Source organism: Pituophis catenifer, unplaced genomic scaffold (assembly GCF_029215685.1).
Source record: "Pituophis catenifer annectens isolate HBS135680 unplaced genomic scaffold, rPitCat1.0.hap2 SCAF_1, whole genome shotgun sequence".
Taxonomy (NCBI): Eukaryota; Metazoa; Chordata; class Lepidosauria; order Squamata; family Colubridae; genus Pituophis; species Pituophis catenifer.
Window position 1 is genome coordinate 129,170,412 of NW_027256881.1, and position 23,006 is coordinate 129,193,417.

Genomic DNA, 23,006 nt, shown 5'->3' on the forward strand with positions numbered 1-23,006 from the left:
ACAGAAATGCTTGAGAAACTCCATTTCTGATCTCTCCAGCCTCGATCCAACTTTAGATGAGCTATTGGAGATGATGAGAAATAGGAAGATTGACCATTTGGGTGATTACTGGTTACTTCTGGCAATGCTATCCCATTAAGAATCAAAAATTCTTTCTTAGTAGAAAGAAGACCAACATTTATTCAATCTCTGAGAAACCATTTTTTCTTGAAATTCGATACAAACATGGTGTTGGCTGCTATCCCATAGGGCTACAATAGCAATATATTAATATGAACTGCTATGAAAATATTGGAAACGTTAATTACATCTGATCGTAAAACATGTGGTAGGCTTTCCCCATAGCTTATATAAACATAAATATAGGTATAGCATTAGAATCCATGTTTATAAGTACAGAATGCTAAAACCAGGAGTATGTAATGTGTTAACATAAAAAACTCCACACTCTAGTTAGAAGATGAAATGATTTATTCGGGTAGAAACTTAGATTCAATATATATGGTGGTACATAACATAAATCCTTGTTCATCTATGTATTGTCTTAAATGGAAATGGTGATTTTAAGAGTTTCTAAACAGTGGAAGTTCTTGCAAATCTGCCCTTCGCTTCTCCTACCAATCCCATTCTCAGAGTAGTCTTCAGAGCATTCAGATTATCTTCCACTTCTGAGAAACTAGCCAAGATGTTCACAGCAAAGCTTCAACAGCACTGCTTCAAACAAAGTCCCATTCTCTGTCAAAGCCCAGCCACATATTTTGCTCAAAGCGATTAAGACTTGAGGATACATCAATGAGAAGACGACTGGGAAAACACATATATCTCTCACTCAACACAATTCATTGGATTGCATCTAGAAAACAGCATCTTGGCTCAGCAGTCAGGATACTAACAGCTCACATTATTTAGGAGACAGAGAGATGGGACGGAATGAATAGAATGTATTTTAAGAAAATAAATACTGTGCTGAACGTATTTACAATATGGAATTGCTGGCTATCCTGCACAAGTGGTATACAGGACATTTTGCCCTTGTGTAATGCTCACAATCAACATGATATATACATAGAAATCCTAAGAGTATCCTCTGAGTATTTACAGGATGTACCAACTGGGTATATTTAGAATTGGACAAGTAAGAAGAAACTCATCAGTTTCTTCACTTCAGTAACAAGTGAACTCCAAACATCTCACTGAAACTCAAAGAAAAACATTAATGTGTTGTTGGCTATCAAGCAGATAGCCCAATTCCAATTATTACTTTCACAGAAACCTATCTCTTTCTGGTATATCTTCCCTTCCTAAGTGAATTGTCTTTCTCTTTTCTGCCTCCTTAGAAATTAAAGGTTTTAATGGAAGTTCCAGCAACGTTCTATTTGACCTGATTACACCCAGGTTTTAACTTGAAACATCTCAGGAGAAGTATTGCACACACACACACACACACACACACACACACACACACACACACACACAAAACTCCCATTCACGTACTGCATGGCGCTGCCAAACTTTAACAAAAAAACACCTCAGCCTCTGCCACGGGTTGCCGTTAAAATTTGAAGAGGTCTATGAAGTGCTGAGGTGACACTGGTGTGAAGCACCCAGTGGGATCGTTAGCTGTACAAGGATGACCCGTGTCCTAAAGAAAGGAAAAACACCGTTATTCTTGTTATGGACTAGAAAATTGCTGGCCGCCAAATGGGACTTTGTACAGGAAGCAGCGCTGAGACAAAGGAACATCTGGGTCAAAGTCTCCTGCTTCTATTTTTAAATCAGAACTGAGGCTAGATCAAAACATCTCTTGAGCTCTAAGGCCCCACAAACAATTCTCGAGTTCAAGAATGCACACCTTGTAACCCAAGCCACAACTTACCCCCTTAAGCACTTGCCAAAAGTTTTTCTTTCAGTATGAAACAAGAGGGAGAGATTGTTAATGCACTGGTATTTATTCCTAGCCTGTCAGCTACAGTAAATATTTACTTGAAATATATGGGAATAATTATTTTGCATGTATTTAAGTAATGTCACATGGGTGCTTTGTTCAGTCCCACTCACTCCAAAACTGCAGCTTCCAACGTACTATTCAAAAGTCAAGCATAATTCTTGGCTGGAAAAAAAAGTCGATTTCATCCCTCCTAGAAAGATTTTGGGAAATACAGGTAGTCCTCAATTTACAACCATTTGTTTAAAGATAGAAATTACAATGGCCTTGAAAAAAGTAACTCACAACCTATCCAGGAGTGAAGTGGTGAAGGAGGACTCAGAAGGTGAAGGAGAGGATTTGGCAAGGCCTCCCTCTCCAGGACCCTCCTCTCTGGCAATGCCTCTGGTTTCCTCTGAAGGCCAGGAGATATGCCAGGAGCAAGGCACTTTGGAGCAACCGCAGATAAGAGAGCGAGGAAGATGAGTTTTGGCTGGATCCCAGACAGCGTTGGAAGGATAAGGTGCGCTGCAGAGAAAGAAGTGTGGGCGGGCCAGAGATTGAGCTGAGTCACTGGACCACACCCCACAAGGGATAAAAGGGGGTGACGGACAAATTGAAAAGCTCGGAAGTCATATTGTGTTTCTAGAACCCTGTTAGAAGCTCTTTTTGGATTTCTTCGGACTGGACTTTGACAATTCTTTGCTTTGTGGAATTAATTTGGTATATTGGACTGAGGAGAAAAAACCTCCCTTAGTGAGTAAAATCTCTTGGCAGGCAGTTCATGGTTCGCTGCCAAGACGGTTATCTTAAAGGAATTCCTGACTGTTTGATTCATTAACTCCTGGCTGTCTGTTTGTGTGTGTGCGTGCAATGGGGACAGAACAGAAATTCAGATGGTTCTATCTGGCTCGGGTGAACCGGTAGTGGCGGCTGCAGGAGGCTCCGCCCACCCACACGGACGTCATGAGGTTGCTTTTTTGCTCATGATTTTAAGGCTTTGCGCATGCGGATGGTGGATGGTGCCTGCACATTTGCGGACCAGTAGGGAAGGTAAGTGAATTTCACCCCTGAACCTGTCCCTGAAGTTACAACCATCGCCTACTCCTGTGGTCATGTGTTCACAATTTGCATTTACCATTGGTTGCAAGAAAAAGCATCCTTCCAACAAGCAAAGTCAATTGGGGAAGCTAGATGTATTTATTTATTTATTTATATCCCACCTTTATTATTTTTATAAACAATTCAAGGCGGTGAACATATCTAATGCTCCTTTTTCTTCCTTTCCCCCACAACAACAACCCTGTGAGGTGGGATGGGCGGAGAATGAGTGACTGGCCCAAGGTCACCCAGCTGACTTTCATGTCTAAAGCAGGAGTTGAATTCACCATTTCCTGCTTTCTAACCTGGTGCTTTAACCACTAGATCAAACTCAGATTTGTGATTTGCATAACAATTGTAGTAAAAATGTTCATAAAATCAAGTCCAGTCACTCAATGACTTGCTTAATGACTACATCACTTAGTAGCTGAAATTCCAGTCCCAATTATGATTGTAAATTGAGGACTACTTTAGCATTTATTCAATCTGGCACTCTCAAATGACACTGTAGATTTTAAAATGTACAAACATGACCACAATGATAAAAGATTCTGGAACGCTCAGTCTCAACATCCTTGGAGTGTACCACATCAGGAAGACAGCTGCAGATAGGTCTTAGGAACTGTTTTAGGGAAAGACATATCTGGGATTGTCTATATCAGCTAATAGCAAATCTTGTGAGCCTCAGCCTCTACTCTCAGAATATCAGCACTAGGGTTATGGCTTAACACCATCTGGGAGCTTAATCACCTAATACTCCAAAGTGAGTTACTTTGAAATGGAATACTATGATGCTACACAGGAAAATCAGAATTTCTACTTGTAAAGTGCTTCAAATGAAGCACTTAATTTTTTTTTTTTTAAAGTTTCACACTGAGAGATTGTTGCTTTCCATTTCCTTAACTACCGCAGAGCAATATATTTCCCACAGTGCTTAGATTTTCAAAGCCCTTTTATTCATTCAGAACAAATGCATATAGTTACCAGGTCATTTAAAAAACAAAAAAGTCATCTTGTGATGTGTATCTCTGCACAGATCTGCTTTGATAAATGGCTGGGGTTGATGGCAGTTTAAGAATCCTTTTTAACTCTTGCCCTCCTTGTCTCTTTCATTTTCTAAACCCTGCTATTATTCTAGTAGTCAGTTCTAGCAAGTAACACAACTTTGCAAAGAGAATAAAAACCAACGGCCTATGTGTTTCTACAAACATACGAGAGAAAATCATTCCTGGTTTCCAGTTAATTAGTACAGGGTCTCCTGCTGAAGCAGAGGGTTGGACTTGAAAACTTCAAAGGTGTCTTCCAACTCTTTAATTATTCTATGTTCTATGTTTTCAGTTGAAGGCATGCTGGCTTCATCATCCAGATGTCATCTACACACACACAGAGAGCCCTTTTATTTTTCTTTGCTCCTTTTTTTATTCAATCTGGAACACTTTTAAAAATCAATTATTGACACAACTATACGGGTTTAAAAACAGAAGGGGAAAGTTTTAATGGGGCAAGCAAATGAAAACAATGCTTTGAAAGCTCATCACATAATGAAGGAATCATCCTGTATTTTGCACAGAAGCCTTGTATCCTTCATCTCAAGAGGCTTCATGAAGTGCTGTTGTGAAAATTTGTGGCAATGCGCCAACATAAAGTGTTCCTTATTGAATTATTGTTCTACAGAGTTAATCTCCACCTAGTACTGGGATCAAACTTACACATGAACAATAATGTAATCGTTCCATCTCTCTGGCATAACACAAAAAAGCCTTTTTATATTAAGATCCTCAACTTTGAAGGCTGGTGGATAAATCTGGAATTTTAACAGCTTGCTGCTGAAAAAAAAACATCGTAAAGAACGAACTTCCCCATTAGAAAAATAACAACAGCCTTGCTGGATCAGAACTCGGACTCATCTAACTTTCTCTTAGATTGTAATATTCTGCTCATCTAGTACAGGTAGTTCTTGACTTACAAGCACAACTGAACCCCAAATTTCCGTTGCTAAGGAAGACAGTTAAGTTAATTTTGCCCCATTTTACGACCTTTATTTGACACAATTGTTAAGTGAATCGCTGAATTTGTTAAGATAATAACACAGTTATTAAGTGAATCTGGTTTTCCTGTTGTCTTTGCTTGTCAGAAGGTCCCAAAAGGTGATTTCATGACTCTGGGACACTGCAACCATCATAAATACATGCCATTTGTCAAGAGGCTGAATTTTGATCACATGACCATGGGGAAGCTGCAATGATCATCAATGTGAAAAACAGTCATAAGTCACTTTTTTTTTAGTATCATCATAACTTCAAACAATCACTAAATGAATGGTTGTAAGTGGAGAATTTCCTGTATTCTATGCCTCACAGTGGCCAACAGGAAGTATTTGGAAAACTCCCAAGCCCAGACTGTGTAGAATAATAGTTCACTTCCCATCAACTAGCATTGGTAATATTAATTTAGGAGTAGAAAACAGCCATCAATATCAGTTCTCATTGACAACTTCATTAGTTCAGTCTACTTTTATGAAATATTGTTTGTTTATGAATTAAACCGGCTTCAGGAAGTTTCATAGTTTAATTACGTGCTTTATCAAAAGCATTTTCTTCTCTCAACCTAGGCATTTAATTCCAATAAATATCACCTCAATTAATATAATGAGAGGAGGAGAAAGCTTTTTGTTATATTATCCCTGCAATTTAGTTATACACCTCTACTCAGTTCTCCCCTTCCTTGTTCTGCACTAAAAAGGCCCAATTTTTATCTGATAAAGGAGATACTTGAGCCGTATAATCCCTTTGGTGGCCTTTCCATGCCATTTCCAGTTTTATAATTTTCTTTTTCAGGTGTGGTGTTCAAAAGCTGTATGCAATCCCCCAAGCGAAGTCTCACCTGAGACATGTTTTAGGTATTTCAACATCAGCAGTTTTATTTTCAATCCTCCTCCTAACTATACCCAGCGAGGTTTTTGCTTTGTTTACAACCACTGCCAGTGGGTTGACATATTCATCAAATTGTTCACTATGATTCCAAGATTCCATTCCTAATCAATCAGTCACTGCCAAGACAGTAACAGTGGTGAATTTTTCTGGGCCAGCATGCATTATTTTGCTTGTTTGCACAGAATAGTTTTTGCCATTCTGAGGCTGCCCAGGTTGGAGAGATCCTTTGGGAACTCTTCATAATCTTTTTTTGATTTCACCATCCTGAACAGCAAACATAGGTACCGTATTTTTCGGACTATAAAACACACTGGAGTATAAGACGTACCAATATTTCGAAGAGGAAAACAAGAAAAAAATAGTTTTGGGCCTCCGCACATCCGGTTTTTGCCCTCCCTGGCCCCCAGGAGCACTCTGCAGGCCTCCCAAACCCTCTGCGCATCCCATTTTTGTGAAAAACTGGCCTGTTTTTGGTGAAAATGGGACATGCGGGGTGGGGTTTCAGGAGGACAAAAATGGCTGTATTCAGTGTATAAGACGCACCAACATTTCCACCCTCTTTCAAGGGGGAAAAAAAGTGTGTCTTATACTCCGAAAAGTATGGTATGTCATTACTCAGCCCTAACCCTAGGCTAGATCTGGCCCACGGGGTGCTTAGATCTGGCCTGCGGGGCTGTCCTAGAAACATCAAGCTCCATTGCTGAGCTCCATTTTCACTGGCAGAAGATGACAGGAGGCTGTCGCAGCTGAAAATGGAGCTCTGGAGCCTGATTTTGCTGGCAGAGTGCTTGGGCCACCACAGATGTCCCCAACACAAGTGACATCAAGCTGGCCATGCCCACCCTAGCCATGGCCACTCTGGCCCCCGAGGTCAAACACAACCCTGATGCGGCCCTTAATAAAATCGAGTGTGATACCTCTGCCATAAATCATCTGTGTACACATTGAAGCATTAGTTTCACACATGATCCCTGGTGGGCACAACCTTGCACATCCTGTCAATGGGAGGATTTTCATTTATTCCTACTTTGCTTATTTTAATTGGTTGCCAGTCCATAAAAGTGCTCGTCCTCTTATGGCACAACTGACTTTGTTGAAGTCAGAACTGAAAAAGAGCTTTTTTCAAATCGAAATATAGAATATCTATTAGATCAGACAGGTCTATACACAATAACCTAAAAAACCCTAACTGACTAACTACTAGCTAACCAACCAACCAACCAACCAACCAACCAACCAACCAACTCTATCTATCTATCTATCTATCTATCTATCTATCTATCTATCTATCTATCTATCTATCTATCTACCTACCTACCTACCTACCTACCTACCTTTCTATCTATCTATCTATCTATCTATCTATCTATCTATCTATCTATCTATCTATCTTTTTTTTTTGCATCTGAAGACACATTATTTTTTACAAAGTTCATTCTTCGAATACAGAAATATTCCTCTTAATAATTCTTTTAACCTTTGCCCTGGAAGATATGTTAAATTAACTGAAATGATTTTCAATCTATTTTGAAAAAAGTAGGTTTATATTTTATTAGAAACAAACTAACCATATACAAACTAACTAATAAAATACTGTGGCATTTTTTTTTCTAAGAAAGAAAAGAGAAAAAGAAATTAAAGAGAAAGCTAAAAGTGCAAGGAAAGAAGTAAAAGAAAAATCGGAAAGAAAGAAAAAAGATACAAAGAAGTGAGTTCCAATATTCTTCACAGCAGCTATAAGTGAAAACATATTTTAGTTCCTTTCTCTAAGGTTACATCAAGATTCCCTTCTTTCTGCAATTTATCCTGCCTAATCATCAAAGCCATAAATCACAAGTTCATTTTTTCATTTCTATGCATACAGGGAAAAACTAGGGTTATATTGTGTTTGTTCTTCAGATTTTGAAAATAGCCAGTGTTAAAGTACTTATTTTTTTGTGAAAAGATCAGCAATTTTGTATTTAACTTCTTTAAGAGCTGCTATTTAGTTTGTCAGTTTGACTCCTCACTTCAGTTCTTCTTACCACAGTTAATAAAATGGCTGTTCTAGTTTGGTGCGGCTTGTTATAAAATAACCATTTTCCAAAAGGCAAACTGCTGAGATTGTTCTCGCCAAGGCCTCCCATCCCTGCAGGATGTTTTCTAGCATCTCTGGTGACTTTTCATTTTCCCTCCCCCAGTGGAAAAGTGCTCCTTTATGTAAATCTCTGCACTTTAACTCACACATCATTTTTACTTTCTAAGAATGCTTTATGAGGTCCTAAAACATTGCTGGACCTTTCAGGCACGCCAATTTCCAATAAGTTAAAAGATTTGTTTTTTCAAGAACATGTAAAACCTGCAAGAGAAATATCTCTGGAATTCAGTATTATTGAGTTCAATATTATTGAGTTTGTGTTACATTCTAAACCATCAAGTTCATTCCCTCTTTTCCCATAGATTCTTTGAATGATACATCATCATCATTATTATTACTATTGATTTAATTTTCAATTCGATTCACAGTATGGGACTGGTAAAAACTTAACAGTTCAAGTCCTAATCAAGGACCTAGGAGCTGTTAAGGTAACTTCTCAGTATATCAGGTCTAATAAATTCAAAATTTCCATGTATCTAAGCAGCTCTTTGGGTATTGCTCCAAAGGCTCCTATTACTATTGGTACAACCATTGATTTCTTCCTCTGTAGTTGCTCAACTTCAATTTGCAAATCACAGTATTTTTTTATTTTTTCTAGCTGTTTCTATTCAATTTGTGCTTCTTCTTCTTATTATTCTTATTATTATTCTTATTATTATTCTTATTTACTTTATTCATTAAAGTTCGAACTCAGTCAACTGAACAATCAAAAATGCATCACAAATACCACTGACTGGTGCTAATGGTTGATACGAGTTGCTGCCAGTGTCCTAGGTATCACCAAGTACCTTCTTAAGATGTATGATGTTCCAAGTAGTTTTTTGCATTATTTCCAGTTTTGCATAAATTTCCAGTTTTTTGCATTATTATTTATTGGTTAATCTTTAGTGAGATTCACAGCCTTTGAGGCTGGTTAATAGCTCAGCAGCTCGAGTCCTAACCAAGGACCTAGGAACTGTTAAGGTATCGTCGGAGGATGTAAGCTGTTTCGAGTAAGGTGGTTTTTTGTAGAGTCAAAATGTTCAAGTCCGGCAAATTTAGAATTTCTAAATAGCAGGGTAGCCCTTTGGGTATTGCTCCGAGGGCTCCAATTACAATCGGGACAACACACGATTTCTTTTTCCACAGTCGCTCAACTTCAATTTGTAAATCCCGGTACTTTGTGATTTTTTCTTGCTGCTTATCTTCAATTCGTGCATCACCAGGTATTGCAATGTCAATGAACCATACTTTTTTCTTTTCAACTATTGTTATGTCAGGTGTGTTGTGGACCAAGTGCCTGTCAGTCTGAATCCTAAAGTCGTTGTTGTTGTTGTTGTTGTTGTTGTTGTTGTTGTTATTATTATTATTATTATTATTATTATTATTATTATTATTATTGTAGGAGTACCTCAGAAGCATGAGAAGCCACACCTGTGCCTAAGTAGACATTTCAACAATTCTCACTCCAATGAACTTCGTGGGGCAATTTTTTTTTTTTAAAAAAAAATTTGATTTATATGCCGCCCTTCTCCGGAGACTCAGGGCGGCTTACAATGTGCTAAGCAATAGCCTTCATTCTTTTGTATATTTATACAAAGTCAGCTTATTGCCCCCACAAACTAGGTCCTCAATAATACAATAATTACAATAATAAGAGAGCAGAAAGCTGAAATTTTAAAAAGCCAAAATCCCAGAAAGGGAAACAGTCCACCATGAAGCAAACCAATATAGATGTTACTAAAAAATGTTGTCTGAAATGCTAATGGGGGGTAGGGAGACCCTCTGTCCCAGATATAGAGAACATGGTTTATAAATAAAGGCCTTATATTATGACTAACTATATCATGTATCTAATTGGGCCTTACTGGGACTCAGAATGACCTTCCCCCACACAGATTTCCTTGTTGGTTTTATTATGTGCTTTTCTTGGCATTAATAACCCACAGTTAGAATGTCAAACCAGGAAGGAGAGAGAAATGCACACATGCACACGCAGACACAGCCATTCAGCATGCTGAATTAGTCATTCTCTCAACTTAGTCTACTTCAGTGTTCCCATATAAAACTGAAAGGGGGAATACATGCCATTTAAAGTCCGTAGAGGGCAGGCCTTTTACAAATGCAATAAAAGATCAAATATAATCCTCACATGGCTTTCTGCATTTTGGTGCCCACTTGTCACACTGTGTCCAAGACTGGGTTGAGGAATAATTGAGGTAGTCAAAGTCAAAAAAAAGCCTCTGGCCTTTGCTTAGTGTACTCTTAATTCTCTAAGGCATTCGCTAAAATTCTCATAAGTAATCTGAACCATCTCTTTAAGAAGAAAGCACATGAAGTGGATGTTAACCAAACATGCCATTTCTTCCATGCGGAAGCAGGCAAAATGTTGCAATTTAAAGTGCCCTTTCCCCTATAAATAGATAACTCTACACACATCTGGATTCTCAAGTTAAGGGACACAATTCTAAAATGCCAACAGTTATGAGAACAGCATGTTGAGGGTTGTAACATTCCACATTCCACTTATAAAGGACACGTCTTTTCACTTCAGTTACAACAACATGGACACAGAAGAAAGCCAAGTTGAAAGTACAATGAAAAGTACCTTGAATAACAAAGCAAGTTGGTAGTCCTTTGAGGTCATGGAGGAAGAAACGGGAAGGAAGGCAGTGAAACAAAAGAGAGGAAGATTTTATTGGACAGAACCAATACTCCAATCATGGTTATAAAAGTGTTCTGTGGGCACTACTATTAAGCAAGGATGGAAGGGAAAACTTCCACTCTCTTGGGAAAAAACTTAAAAATAGCAAATTAGCCAGATATTTCTTGGAAGCAAATGAGCTGAAACCAATGGATCCGTTCTCCTTATCAATAAAGTAAAATTTTAGACATAAAACAATACAGAGAGAAAGCTTTTAAGATGACAATTAGTCATTGCTATTGACCAGCGCTATTATTAGCAATTCTTTATCCCCATTTTCAGCATTTCATCCTTGTAACCTTTCCTGTACAAGACTTTTCTTGCCCCACTTCTGCTACTTAAGGCTGCTGGCTGCAAATGCAAAGACAGTCACTGGAAAGGCCAGGAGCACTAGTGCACCCTTGTTATAAATCAGACTGAAAACATCCTTAAAGGTAAAGGTTCCCCCGCATATTCATGCTAGTTGTTTCCGGCTCTAGGGGAGGTGCTTCTAAACTGTAGAGCCAGCGCTGTCCAAAGACGTCTCCTTGGTCATGTGATCAGCATGACTAAATGCTGAAGGCGCCTATAGTGCTGTTACTTTCCCACCAAAGTGATCCCTATTTTTCTACTTGCATTTTTTAGGTGCTTTCAAACTGCTAGGTTGGCAGAAGCTGGGACAAGTAACGGGAGCTCACTCCGTTATGCGGCTCTAGGGATTCGAACCGCTGAACTGCCGACCTTCTGATTGACAAGCTCAGCGTCTTAGCCACTGAGCCACAGCATTCCTTTTGATTCCCCACCTGTGTTATATTTATAAACAACACAAGTCAGCCAACATACCTAATCCTCCTTCCTCCTCCTTTTTTGTTCCTACAACTACTCTGTAAGGTTGATTGAGCTGAGAAAGAGAGTGACTGGCCCAAAGTCACGCAGCTGATTTCTGCTGGATATCACAAGGAATGCAACCAACGAAATACCTGAGCATCTACATTCTCCCTGTAGAATCAGGCAGCCATTGGGGAACAGCAGCAAAGAAAGCTACTATTCACATGTCCCTTTTAGTAGGGTGTCCAGAAGGAAGAAGGGTGCTAGATAAGACTTCAAATTATAGTTTACTTTTATGAACAAGCTTTAATAAACCTACTCACCCATGTCAAGAAGTAGGAAAGATAGTCACTCTTCCTCAAGCTCCGTAACTGTAGAAGTGGATAGGGATTATCCCAACAATGGCACAGGAATTCCTACATTTTTCCTATAAGCTTCAAATGGCCAATAAATGTTTCAAACTACACAAGGCCACAGGGGTAAAACTCATCCCACTTGTTCTGGATACCTCGGCTTCCAAACACAAATTATTTGCTAAGGGTTGCATTTATTTAATGGACCTGTTTGCAAAGCCAGCTTTTGCATACCCACTACTGTCTGAGAGTAAGGAGGTGTTTGAAAGCAAAAATGAAAAGTAAAAACTATTTTTGCTGGTCTATCTAGCAACATCAAAGCTGCTTGCAACTCTGACTTTGGTACATTCTTAATGAAATATGTATTTCATTATATATATGAAGTATATTCATAAAGTGATTTCTGCAGGCATATCATTATTTCTCACAGTGCAAAGCTGAACTCTTCAATCACATATCTTATTTGGAAAGCTATTTATATACTGGAACAATGATCACTTCAGGAGGCTGTGAAGTAGATATTAGCACACAGCTAATAATTTTTCTTTACTCCAAAATATTACACAGTTCTTACCTTCCAGAATAGAATACTGCAGTGACGACAAAATTGCAAGGTGTCTCCATATTGTTCCTTTATGGGATAACATTTCTGAAGTGCAAAATACATCAGCTTCCAGTCAATATGACCTTTTTCTGACAAAATAAGATGCCTACAAAACTGAATATAAAAAGTGACATTTGAAGGCAATCATGTTTCATCCAGCAGTCAAGTCAGATAACAATAATGGAACAGAACTTGTACACATCAAAAGAAATGTTTTAGAAAATAATTTGTGAAATATGTTAGGGGGTTACTGACTCACTAAGGGTTTTTTTGGTTCCTGTCCATCAAATAATTGTTAGGTTATGGCATGGCAAGCAATGCTAGGCAAATGTTTTCAATTATTATAGCCTCTTATTAAAGGTAAGCAAAACGTGGGTCTAGAGCAGAGTTTTTCAAACTTGGTAATTTTAAGAGGTGTGAACTTCAACCCCAAGCATTCTCCAGCCAGAATGAGTACATGTTCTTTACCATTGAATTTATACTTAAATGGAAGTAAATTCTGCTGAAACCAGAGATTTCTTTCTGACCCACTATGTTTACTATGTACATAAGAGAGCAAAAGAGTGCTGCTAATGATTGTTCATGCTTCCTTTTGGAACTGCAAGCAAGTTGGTTTCCTTTTTCTTTCTCCTTTTTTTTTTCCTGATTCTTTACATAGAAGCAAAGTTTCAAAACCTCACTAAACAAAAGTATATGCACAACAAAACTTTTTCTTACTTGTTTTTCAGCAAAATGGTATTGACACAGCTTTTTCCATAATTGCCTATCTTCACTGAGCATATATAATGTTGGAGTCACTTGTCCTAAAGTAATGATATCCCATCCATCTGAAAATCTATGTAAAATGTTGTTCAGCATATGTAAAGGAAGATCGCTAAGTGTAAGTCCATTGTTGATGTGCTAAAAATCAAAATCAATACAGTTGTCTGTTAATTTAAACACCAAGCGTAAACAGGATTTAGAAATTCAAACATTTATATCAAAAGCAAAGCTTAATAAATAAGCATGATATTCTAAAGTCAAAACTAAATGTTCCAATAATTCTGAAAATTAGAAGTAGACTAACTATATATATTGCTATACAGTATACATGTCCAGGTGCTCAAAATATTATTAAGTTATTAGAAAAAAATAAGATTTGTTTAAAACAAAAATCCAATGCTAAAACATTGCCTATTTCTTCATGTTTTAGCTAGATTGCCATTTCTGATTCTTCACAGATCATCTATTTTAGATTAAGATTTTTTATTTATTTCATGCTTTCTTGTCCTAAAGAGCAAAATGAAGGGAGTTAATCCTTAATGAGATTCTCACAGAAAAGATGCCCCTCTTTGTCTCCCAGTATTTCCAAATGATTTTTCCAGTTTTATATAACAAAGGCATAAAAGCTGGATGTACCTTGGTCATCTGAAGATTACTGAGCTGCTGCTGCCACAGAAGGATAGTTTCCAATCGGCAAATCCAAATATTGATGTTTCCTACCAGCACCGATTTCCCTACACTCCTGATTAACATGCAGAGGGTGGAACTCAGGTCCTGAAGAAGATCTTTTATCAGGCGTGGGTTATACTGGTCTTCCAAAACTTGGAATGGGAATTGAAAGATATATACAGGTGGATGAGTAATCCCGCTTTTAAATATAGTGTACAGACTATTCATTCTCTTAGCTAAAACAGAACCTGCCCCATAACATGCTTCAAATGAACAGGTAATTTGATCCAGCTATTTAATCCTTAGCTAGTATTAATCAGAATGAACTCTACAAATAACATAAATAACCCTACTGGTAGGCACAGAATGGGACAACTTGCTACAACCAATGTATTGTGGCCAACTCACCACGGCCAACTCAACAGTGGACAACTTGCCATGGCCAACTTGCCATGGGACAAGTCACTTCAGGACAATTTAACAATTCTATTTAATTATTTAAAATATATAAAAAATATTTTAATTTTTGCCATTCACATTTCTTTTCTGAAATGTGAGAATTTCTGCCCCTCCTTTTGCATCCTTTTTAAAAATGATTCTATTCCACCATTTCTTTGACCAACTCTTGTCCTGCAGTGAGTTGTTCTGTGGCAAAATGGCCATGGGGAGTTGGCCCCACAGTGAATTCTCATAGACCCCGGTAGGCAATCTTTTTGGGGTGAGTGAACAAACCTGAAATTCTGAGAATATGATGCAGTTTTACCTTTTTGAACAATTTTATCCAAAATGTTGAAGTAGTTCTTTTGAGCAGCACCACTCAAGGATGTCAACTGGGATTTGGCTATTAACTGCAGAAGCTAAAAGAAAACAGCCACCCTTAAACAGTAGGTAAAGTCAAATGGCACATATTAATCACAAGAAGCTACAGCAGGGCTAATCAAGTGGAGTGCAAGTGAACGACTCTTCTGATGCCGTCAAAAGTAACCGGCCTTTGAATCTGGGGCTTGCTCTTCTCTGCATGTGTGCAAATTCCCTTTTGAGAGTCACAGCAGGAGCGCAAGTCACTTGTACCTCCACCTGTCTACAGCCGCTCTTAACATCAGGAGTTACTTTAAGAGTGACACACAATTCACCTCCAATTTTAATCCTGTCAACTTCAAACCAAAGGCACTTCCTGAGCGATATAGTTTTGTCACATAAAATGCCGAATTAAAAGGTAGTTTTCGAGTTCCTGCATAGCAGATGGGGGGGGGATGAACTCCTGCAAAGCCGTTCTCTTGAAAATATTTTTGAAGTCCAGAAAATGTTTTTGCTCTACTTCATCAAACATCTATGAGGGAGATGCAAATATTATTACTATGCTTGAGCCATTTTAAGTACATTCCAACCACAGGACTTCCCGCTGATTTCAATAGGAGGATTAAGAAAATCAACAAAAGTCACCCGGAAAGGAGGCATGCTCGGATGCTCAATATGCCTGAGTATTTAATTTAAAGATACTTAAGTGAATGTCAAAATAATCCTAAACATGTTTAATCAAGTAAATATATTGAATGAATCCAACTCTATGGGTCAGCTAAAGCACAAAACAGTAACGTTAGACAATGTGCTGATTAATGCTGTTGGCCAAGGGGTTCTCTAGGTGTGAGAAACTTCTGAGAGTAAAGAAGTTTCTTTGTAACTACTCCGATAATATCATCATCAATTGAGTTGGGATGTAAGTAGGTAGGTAGGTAGTGAAAGCAATGCAAATTTAGAGCCAGGCCATCCGAATATATTACACTAATCAACATGCAGATAGCTAGTTAAAACTTGTTCTGAACCACCTCAAGGTCAACAGCATAAGGCACGTTCATTAACTATAAGAATTAATTCAATCATGGAACTACACAGGCCAGAAACATCTTACTTTAACTACGTAATTGAACCTCCGGATGTCCTGAATTGCACTTGAAAAATCCAAACGATTGAATGCTTCTCCCAAAGTGCAATAGCCATGCCTCTTGAAACAAAAAAGAAAGAAAGTAAACAGATGTTAGAGTTGCAGAAGGACTAAAAAGAGAAGATGAAGCAGGAATAAGAAGTACACAAGCTATACAAAGAGTGATTCACGCAGCAGCTGATGCTCCAGTTTCCAAGCTGTCTAATTTCTCAACATCATCACCAAAGGAGTACAAAGGAGGGAAGGCAAGAGGAAGTTTCTACATAAACCTAACAGGGCTCATTCTGCTTCTACATTCATTTGTGGCAAGTCTTCAATGCCTAGAATGCTTTCTTTTATCTCTCAAAAGGGAAGACACACATGTAATGTTGTACTTTAGACCAATTAAGATAACAAACGTAGCAGTGGTGAAATCCTACCGGTTCGCACCGGTTCGGGTGAACCGGTAGTGACAAAAGTTACTGATTTGGTGAACAGGTAGTAAAAAAAAAAGCTACCGGTTGGTCACAACCGGTATTTCTGACGATCAGCTGTGCCGCGCGATTTAAAATCATTGAATTGAATCTAATTTTAAAATCATTAAAATTGAATCTAAATCACGTGGCACAGCTGTTCCCCCCTCGCTGTTCTACTTACCTTGCCAAGCCTCCTTTTTCCGTGTGCAGCGCACCTTTGGCGCATACTACACATGCGCACAGTGTGCATTTGGCATGTATTGTGAATGTGCATGTGCACAGCGTGCATTTGGTGCACACTGCGCATGCACAGGCAGCGAACCGGTGGCAAACCGGGGAAGATTTCACCACTGAAATATAGGTATGGGAAGAAAAAAGAAAAAAATGATTGATACTGCGGCTCCTCAAGTCTCATTAGATCTTTTTTTTTTACAGATAATACAAATAAATCGATCGAAATATTTTGATAAAACTGTTCCTATCCTGAAAAAGAGTTAACATACAGTATACTCCTTTCTGCAGTGGCAAGAATAGATTCCTTAAATGAGGGACTACCAGGACCTTTCGGAAACAGTCACTGTACAGAAACACTTACTTCACGGGTACTTTCTTTATGAACATATATCCAGTTTTCACGATAAAAACCTGAAAACAGAACCAAGCACAAACTCATTGAATAACTTCAAGTTTGGATTGATAACATTCGCCCTTGCCCACATTTGTTTTCTATGGCACTCATAGAATTCCCTGGCTGAATTTAAAGTGACTCCCACCAAAGCATTAGCTAGCAGGACAGTAGCTATTTCAAGCAGGCTTCTGGTGTTGGACAAAATGTGGTGGTAATGTAAACACCAGTTAAGATTTAATATTGATCAATCAAGGAATGTCACAATAGGTTTTGTCTTAAGGCTTTTCTGTTAATGACTCCATTGAATCCATATATCTGACCGTGCGTTTGCTGTCCTGTCAAGTATATTATTCAAGAATTATTCAATAAAGATGATCAGACGTATGTACGGGACAGCTCTTCAACAGACTGCCCTCATTCAAATCTAGAGAAAGGGATCGAACATTCTCTTTGGACCAAAAAAAATTTCAGTGTTTAGATGGTGTCCTCACCAATATTACAGATTTCCAGTTATTTCACAGGCTACCAAATCTAAGAGTTTGGGGGGTGAGGGGGAGGATGGAACAAAGAGGACAATATTTACAGTTTTGGCTTAGGGGATGAAATTTCAATCAGTGGAGCAGAGAAGGTAATATTGACTCAATGCACATCATATCAAACGGGAAGGAGGAGGTATTAAGGTCAGCTATTTTCCTTTCTGTTTAGTTGAATACCCTCACTAGCTTTTTACTTTAAAAAAAAAAAACTAGATTGTTGTAGACTTTGGGAAAGAATGTGATTCAACAAAATGACCAGCAAAACCGCCTCTCACTAATAACAACAGAAATGTAATTAACATACCAGTTCTTCTCACATCTCTTCACTTCCTTCTAGTTAATCATCATGTTACACTGAAGTGAGATTCTGTACAATTTAAAAGCTTTTGCAACCACCTTTAAAAATGGGGAAGACCTGCCTTCTCTGGGCCAATTCAGACTCCCCCTTTTAAAGTGGAATCAGTCCAGCCAACACTTCAGATTTATATTCTAACTAAAAGCCAGTATATGACTTCCTGGACTGATCTGGATTGCTATAATTTTACATGAATTTTGCTAAGACCTACGGTTGCAAATAAATGTTTCATTGTAAAAATGCCAATGTCCTGAAATCATCAAGAGGTGAATTTCACTGGGAAACACACTTTCAACATCACAGTTTGGTATTTAGCCACATCTACTCATTTGCTTTTGATTCTGCCTCAGAAAATTTCAAGCTTTCAACCAGGGCTGTGGATGCTTCAAAATACTTCAGCCAGAGCACAAGTAGAGGCCTTCACAGTTATTCAGGCCTGATTTTTTCCAGGCTTCTGTGCATTAACATTACCATGTTGAACTCTTAAAGAGCATACCACTTTCTTTTCAGACCCAGGAGAGTAGGTAGCCTGAAAGAATCAGTCTATTTTAATACAAGGCGGGTGAGTTATGTTGGCATTTGTACTGTGGTGCTTCTCCTGAATCTTTTTCATACATGACCAACCCTATTAGGAACCTCCGAAAGGGAAAATTCTTAAATCATACATTTAAATATATACATGAACAATTGTTTTAATAAAAGTTTAATAAAAGAGCATTGAAAAGTTGTTTTAATCTTACCCTGTAAAGCAGGGCTGTCAAACTCCCGGCCCACGGCCCAGATAAGTCCCGCGCTGGCCACGCCCGGTTTAGCGAAGGTGGAAAAAGTCCTGATATGTCACATGACGCTGCCGTGATGACATGAGTTTGACACCCCTGCTGTAGAGAGCGTAATAGCCTTGAAGAGCTATGTGAGTCAAATAAACCCTTCTTTTTTTCTTTTTTTTAAAATATGGTGCAAACCCTAACCATATACAACTTTTTATGCACATACACACATACAAAGCAACCCTTACCTAGTCTGTGCTTCTCAAGTATATAAATCTTTTGTGGACATACTTATAACAGCTCTGCTGAGGCACAAAAGCTATTGTCAAATTGCATAATTGCAAAAATTCTTGCTTACACTGAGATTTTGCCGTGTTCCTAAAGTGATCCTTTTTCCTTTTCTTGCTTGCAAATTCACACTCGGTGCTGCATATTTCTTCATCGCTGTTCAAGAGGCTGAAAGCAAACCACAGAGGTAATGCATGAAATGTGTTTGACATAGGAAAGAGCCACGCCGGCTGTGTTCAAGCAATATTTAAACAAGCACCAGGGTGAAGAATCACTCGCAAACACAAGAAAAGAGCTCTCTTCTATTTACAAAAACATTCCTGGCCTCCAGGTATAGATGTGTGGAGACACGTTTCACACAGAGAATGGCTCAGATTCTGTTCTTCTACCTCGACTTAAAAGATGCCACATGACAATGTTTAGACAGGCAAATCTTGCTAATTGGAGCATATGGATATATGAATTATTATTGGTATAAAGTAGTAATTCACGTCATTCCTTTCAGGCAAAGTAGTTAACTATAGTCAGACACCACAGAGAAAAAGACCGTTCCAATAAAAATTACACCCAAGGGTCATACAATATTTTATTCTTGTTTTAAATCCAGTATTTTGTGCTATTTTAAACTTCCTTTAAATGCGAAATTTAAATTTTTAATGTAGAAGTACCAAGTGATCAATCTATGTGAATTCTATAATTACACTTTCAATTTTCATAAAGAATTTTTTTTAAAAAGTAGGTTGGTAAAAAGATACAGCAAACTTTATTTTCCCAGAACCCAATCCAATATGGTTTGCTTTGCTCACCTCCCAAATACTGAAACTATAAACATGAACAATGCAACATGAAAAATAAAGGTGTTACTTGGCTATTTTTATTCTTTGATGGGAAAATTGCGTACAGGAATTTTCTCCATTCACTGAGCTCAGTATCAAATGAAAAGTATTTATCACTGCCAATTCAGATTTAAGAAACTCATACAGTATACACGGAACACAGTAAGCATCAAAGAGAAAAAGAATAGAGGATGCAGGAAAAAAACCTTCCACCCACTTCTCTAGGGATAAAACAGTAACTATTAAAGCAAAGAGTGCATCACAAATTCAACATTGCAATGCATCAGAGTTTTTGAAAAGAAAAAAAAAAATCTCTTTGGATTTTTTTTTTAATACAAATACCGCCAGCCATCTGTGGCATAGCAATTATCTGCTCTATATAAATCTAAATCTAAATCAGAAGTAGATTCTTCCAATAGCAAATTTTAATGAAAAATATCTCACTAGGAAAATAGATTCAGCCCAAGCGCTATGAAACACAAGGACGAAGACCTTGGATTTATTTCAAAGAAAGAAATGAAACCTGACATTGCTAACTTGCACTCAGCTGGGACTTTAAGTTCACTTCCATTTACACAAAGAAAAATCTGCCAAAATATTACAGTAAACAGCAGAACGTATTAGCCAGAAGAAAGAATAATTCAGTTATGAAAGAGGTTTCTCTACTACCAAAGAACCAAAATACTTGATTTAAATGAAATAAGAGAAAACATCAGGAATACCCCATTCAATCCCAATCTATGTCTTGCTGCATGCCCACAAAGAAATAAATTTGGAGGGACAGGAAGGTCATGGCCCTCCAAAAGCTGTTTGAACAAAGTACCTGTTACTTTTCTCAGCAGTCATGCTTGCTGGGCACGATAGAACTGGAATTCTAGCACATTGGTTCTTGAGAATATGATGTCATAAGAGCCATGATGGTGCAGTGGTTAGAATGCAGTATTGCAGGCTAATTCTGCCGACTGCCACCGGTTCAATTCTCACTGGCTCAATCTTGACTCAGCCTTCTATCCTTCTGAGGTTGGCAAAATGAAGATGCAGCAGTGGTGGGTTTCTACCGGTTTGCCACAGTTCGGGCGAACCGGTAGTGGTGGCAGCAGGAGGCTCCATTCACCTGCCCGGACGTCATCATGGACGCTCTGCGCATATACAGAAGTACCATGCATGAGCAACGTGAGCGCACACGCGCGCTCACTCCCGGTTCCAAACCGGTAACAACGGTAAGTGGAACCCACTACTGAGATGCAGATATAATTGGGGGGCAATATGCTGACTCTGTAAACCGCTTAGGAAATGAAGCAGTATACAAGTCAAAGTGCTATTGCTATCTTCACTTATCAGAAAACTCCATTATTATACCATGAATTGGGCTAATGAAGCACTGAACACTGGTGCTATATTTCTTGCTTTCCTTCTCATCTACAAAACTGTGGGCCTCTTGAAAATGACTCTGCCTTTTCCTTCCAGGATTGAAGAGGTGGAAGGAGGGGTGCTGGGATAGTTGATGAGTTAGGGTCAGAAAAGTCATGCTCACTTGACATCTGGTCCCCGCCTTGCTTTGTCCACCTTCCTTGAACCAACTACAGTATGCTCGGTTTAGACAACACATAAAGCATAAACCAATCACCTCACTAAAGGAATGCAGTGGCTCAGACACTGAGCTTGTCAATCCTAAAGGTCAGCAGTTCAGCGGTTCGAATCCCTAGCACCGCATAATGGAGTGAGCTCCTGTTACTTGTCCCAGCTTCTGACAACCTAGCACTTTGAAAGCACGTAAAAATGCAATTAGAAAAATAGGGACCACCTTTGGTGAGAAGGTAACAGAGTTCCATACGCCTTTGGCATTTAGTCATGCCGGCCACATGACCACGGATATGTTTTCGGACAGCGCTGGCTCTTCGGCTTTAAAACGGAGATGAGCACCGTCCCTTAAGAGTCGGGAACGACTAGCACATATGTGCAAGGGGAACCTTTACCTTTAATCACCTCACAGTTTCAAGCACATTGTGTGAATCTACAAAGTGAGAAATTCAGATGTGGGGAGAAAGGAATGGTAGAAGGATTAGCACTTTGAGGCTTTCGGACTGGGTTCCTGGTTCTTAGCATCTCCTTAGTGTTGAGTGAGCCAGTGGAGGAAAAACCTGTGCTCCTGGACATTTTTGGAGTAAATGTGCATAAACTTGCAACAAGTGAAAGCAGTATATAATTCTTGAATGATTCTTCAAAAGCTAAACGGCATCAGGATTGGTTAAATCGAAATGAATAACCCTACAAAAGTACAGAACTTAATTACTGCTTGCTCTGTTTTTTGCTTAATACCATTTTTGCCCAGGGTTTTGGACTTGATATTCAGCTTCAAATGGCCTCTTAAGAGGCTGTGCTTGTTTTATTTGCCGTAAGGCTGAAATAAAAGGATTTGGGTTTAACCAAGAGTGAGAAATTGCAAAACCCAATCAAAGATATACTGTAAAAGTGCTAACGGATTGAATACCAACTTTCTGTTATTGTGTTTTCCTTTTGGCCCCAAATACTAACAAGACAATAATTACGATATGAGGGATGCCAAATTTTTGATCTAACAAGAGATCATTATGCTGCAAAAGCTGTAGAAACATTACTTTAGAAAATTTTTATTTGCTATTCTGTGCACAACATATTTAACCTCTAGTTAAAATAGTTATTAATCAAAGATGCATATGCACTTATCAGCAACTTGATTTCAGGATGAAAATCTACTACTCCTAAAAAAAAAAAAATGCACCTTTGGAACAACCATGACCCGGATGACTTGAGAATCTCCATAGACATTTACTGTTCCTTAACACTTAAAGCAGGGGTGTTAAACATGGGCTGGATGCATCATGCGCTGGCCACTCCCACCCCAGCTCCACGAATGGGAAAAACATCACAAAATATCACGTGACGGCAACGTGACATCGCGAGTTTGACACCTGTGACTTAAAGGAAGCAGGTGTACAATCATATTCTTATATATCTGAGCAGTTTTGTTTAAAACACAGCTATTAAAAGTATAGCCTTGTTATGTTTGTTCCCAGGTGAAAGCAAATTTACAGACATGCTGCAGTAGGAACAAAGTTAATACACAAGCAAACTATGTGGAAAGTGGTTGGTGAACTCATGAAATGAAATACCCAGTGCCGCCCAGAATAAATAGTTTAGGAAGACTCAAAACATTTGCTGCAATTAGCTGGAATTCATCAGCTGC

At 38.5% G+C, this 23,006-nt stretch overlaps 1 protein-coding gene across 4 annotated transcripts in view; it reads right to left on the bottom strand.

Moving 5' to 3' along the window:
• Positions 1-453: 453 nt before the first annotated feature.
• FBXO25 (F-box protein 25) overlaps positions 454-23,006 on the bottom strand; it is a 28,278-nt gene continuing 5,725 nt past the window's right edge. The window contains exons 3-11 of one of the 4 annotated variants that reach the window (XM_070932961.1): positions 19,015-19,112; positions 16,966-17,015; positions 15,883-15,975; positions 14,737-14,830; positions 13,941-14,125; positions 13,260-13,442; positions 12,513-12,656; positions 10,683-10,709; positions 454-1,642 (exon numbers count right to left, since the gene is read on the bottom strand). In XM_070932961.1, the coding sequence (XP_070789062.1) occupies positions 1,553-1,642; positions 10,683-10,709; positions 12,513-12,656; positions 13,260-13,442; positions 13,941-14,125; positions 14,737-14,830; positions 15,883-15,975; positions 16,966-17,015; positions 19,015-19,112 (964 nt within the window). In that variant the 3' untranslated portion in view covers positions 454-1,552. Of the gene's footprint in view, positions 2,498-10,682; positions 10,710-12,512; positions 12,657-13,259; positions 13,443-13,940; positions 14,126-14,736; positions 14,831-15,882; positions 15,976-16,965; positions 17,016-19,014; positions 19,113-23,006 lie in introns of all 4 variants that reach the window. The other 3 variants (XM_070932963.1, XM_070932962.1, XM_070932964.1) reach the window with 3 other exon arrangements.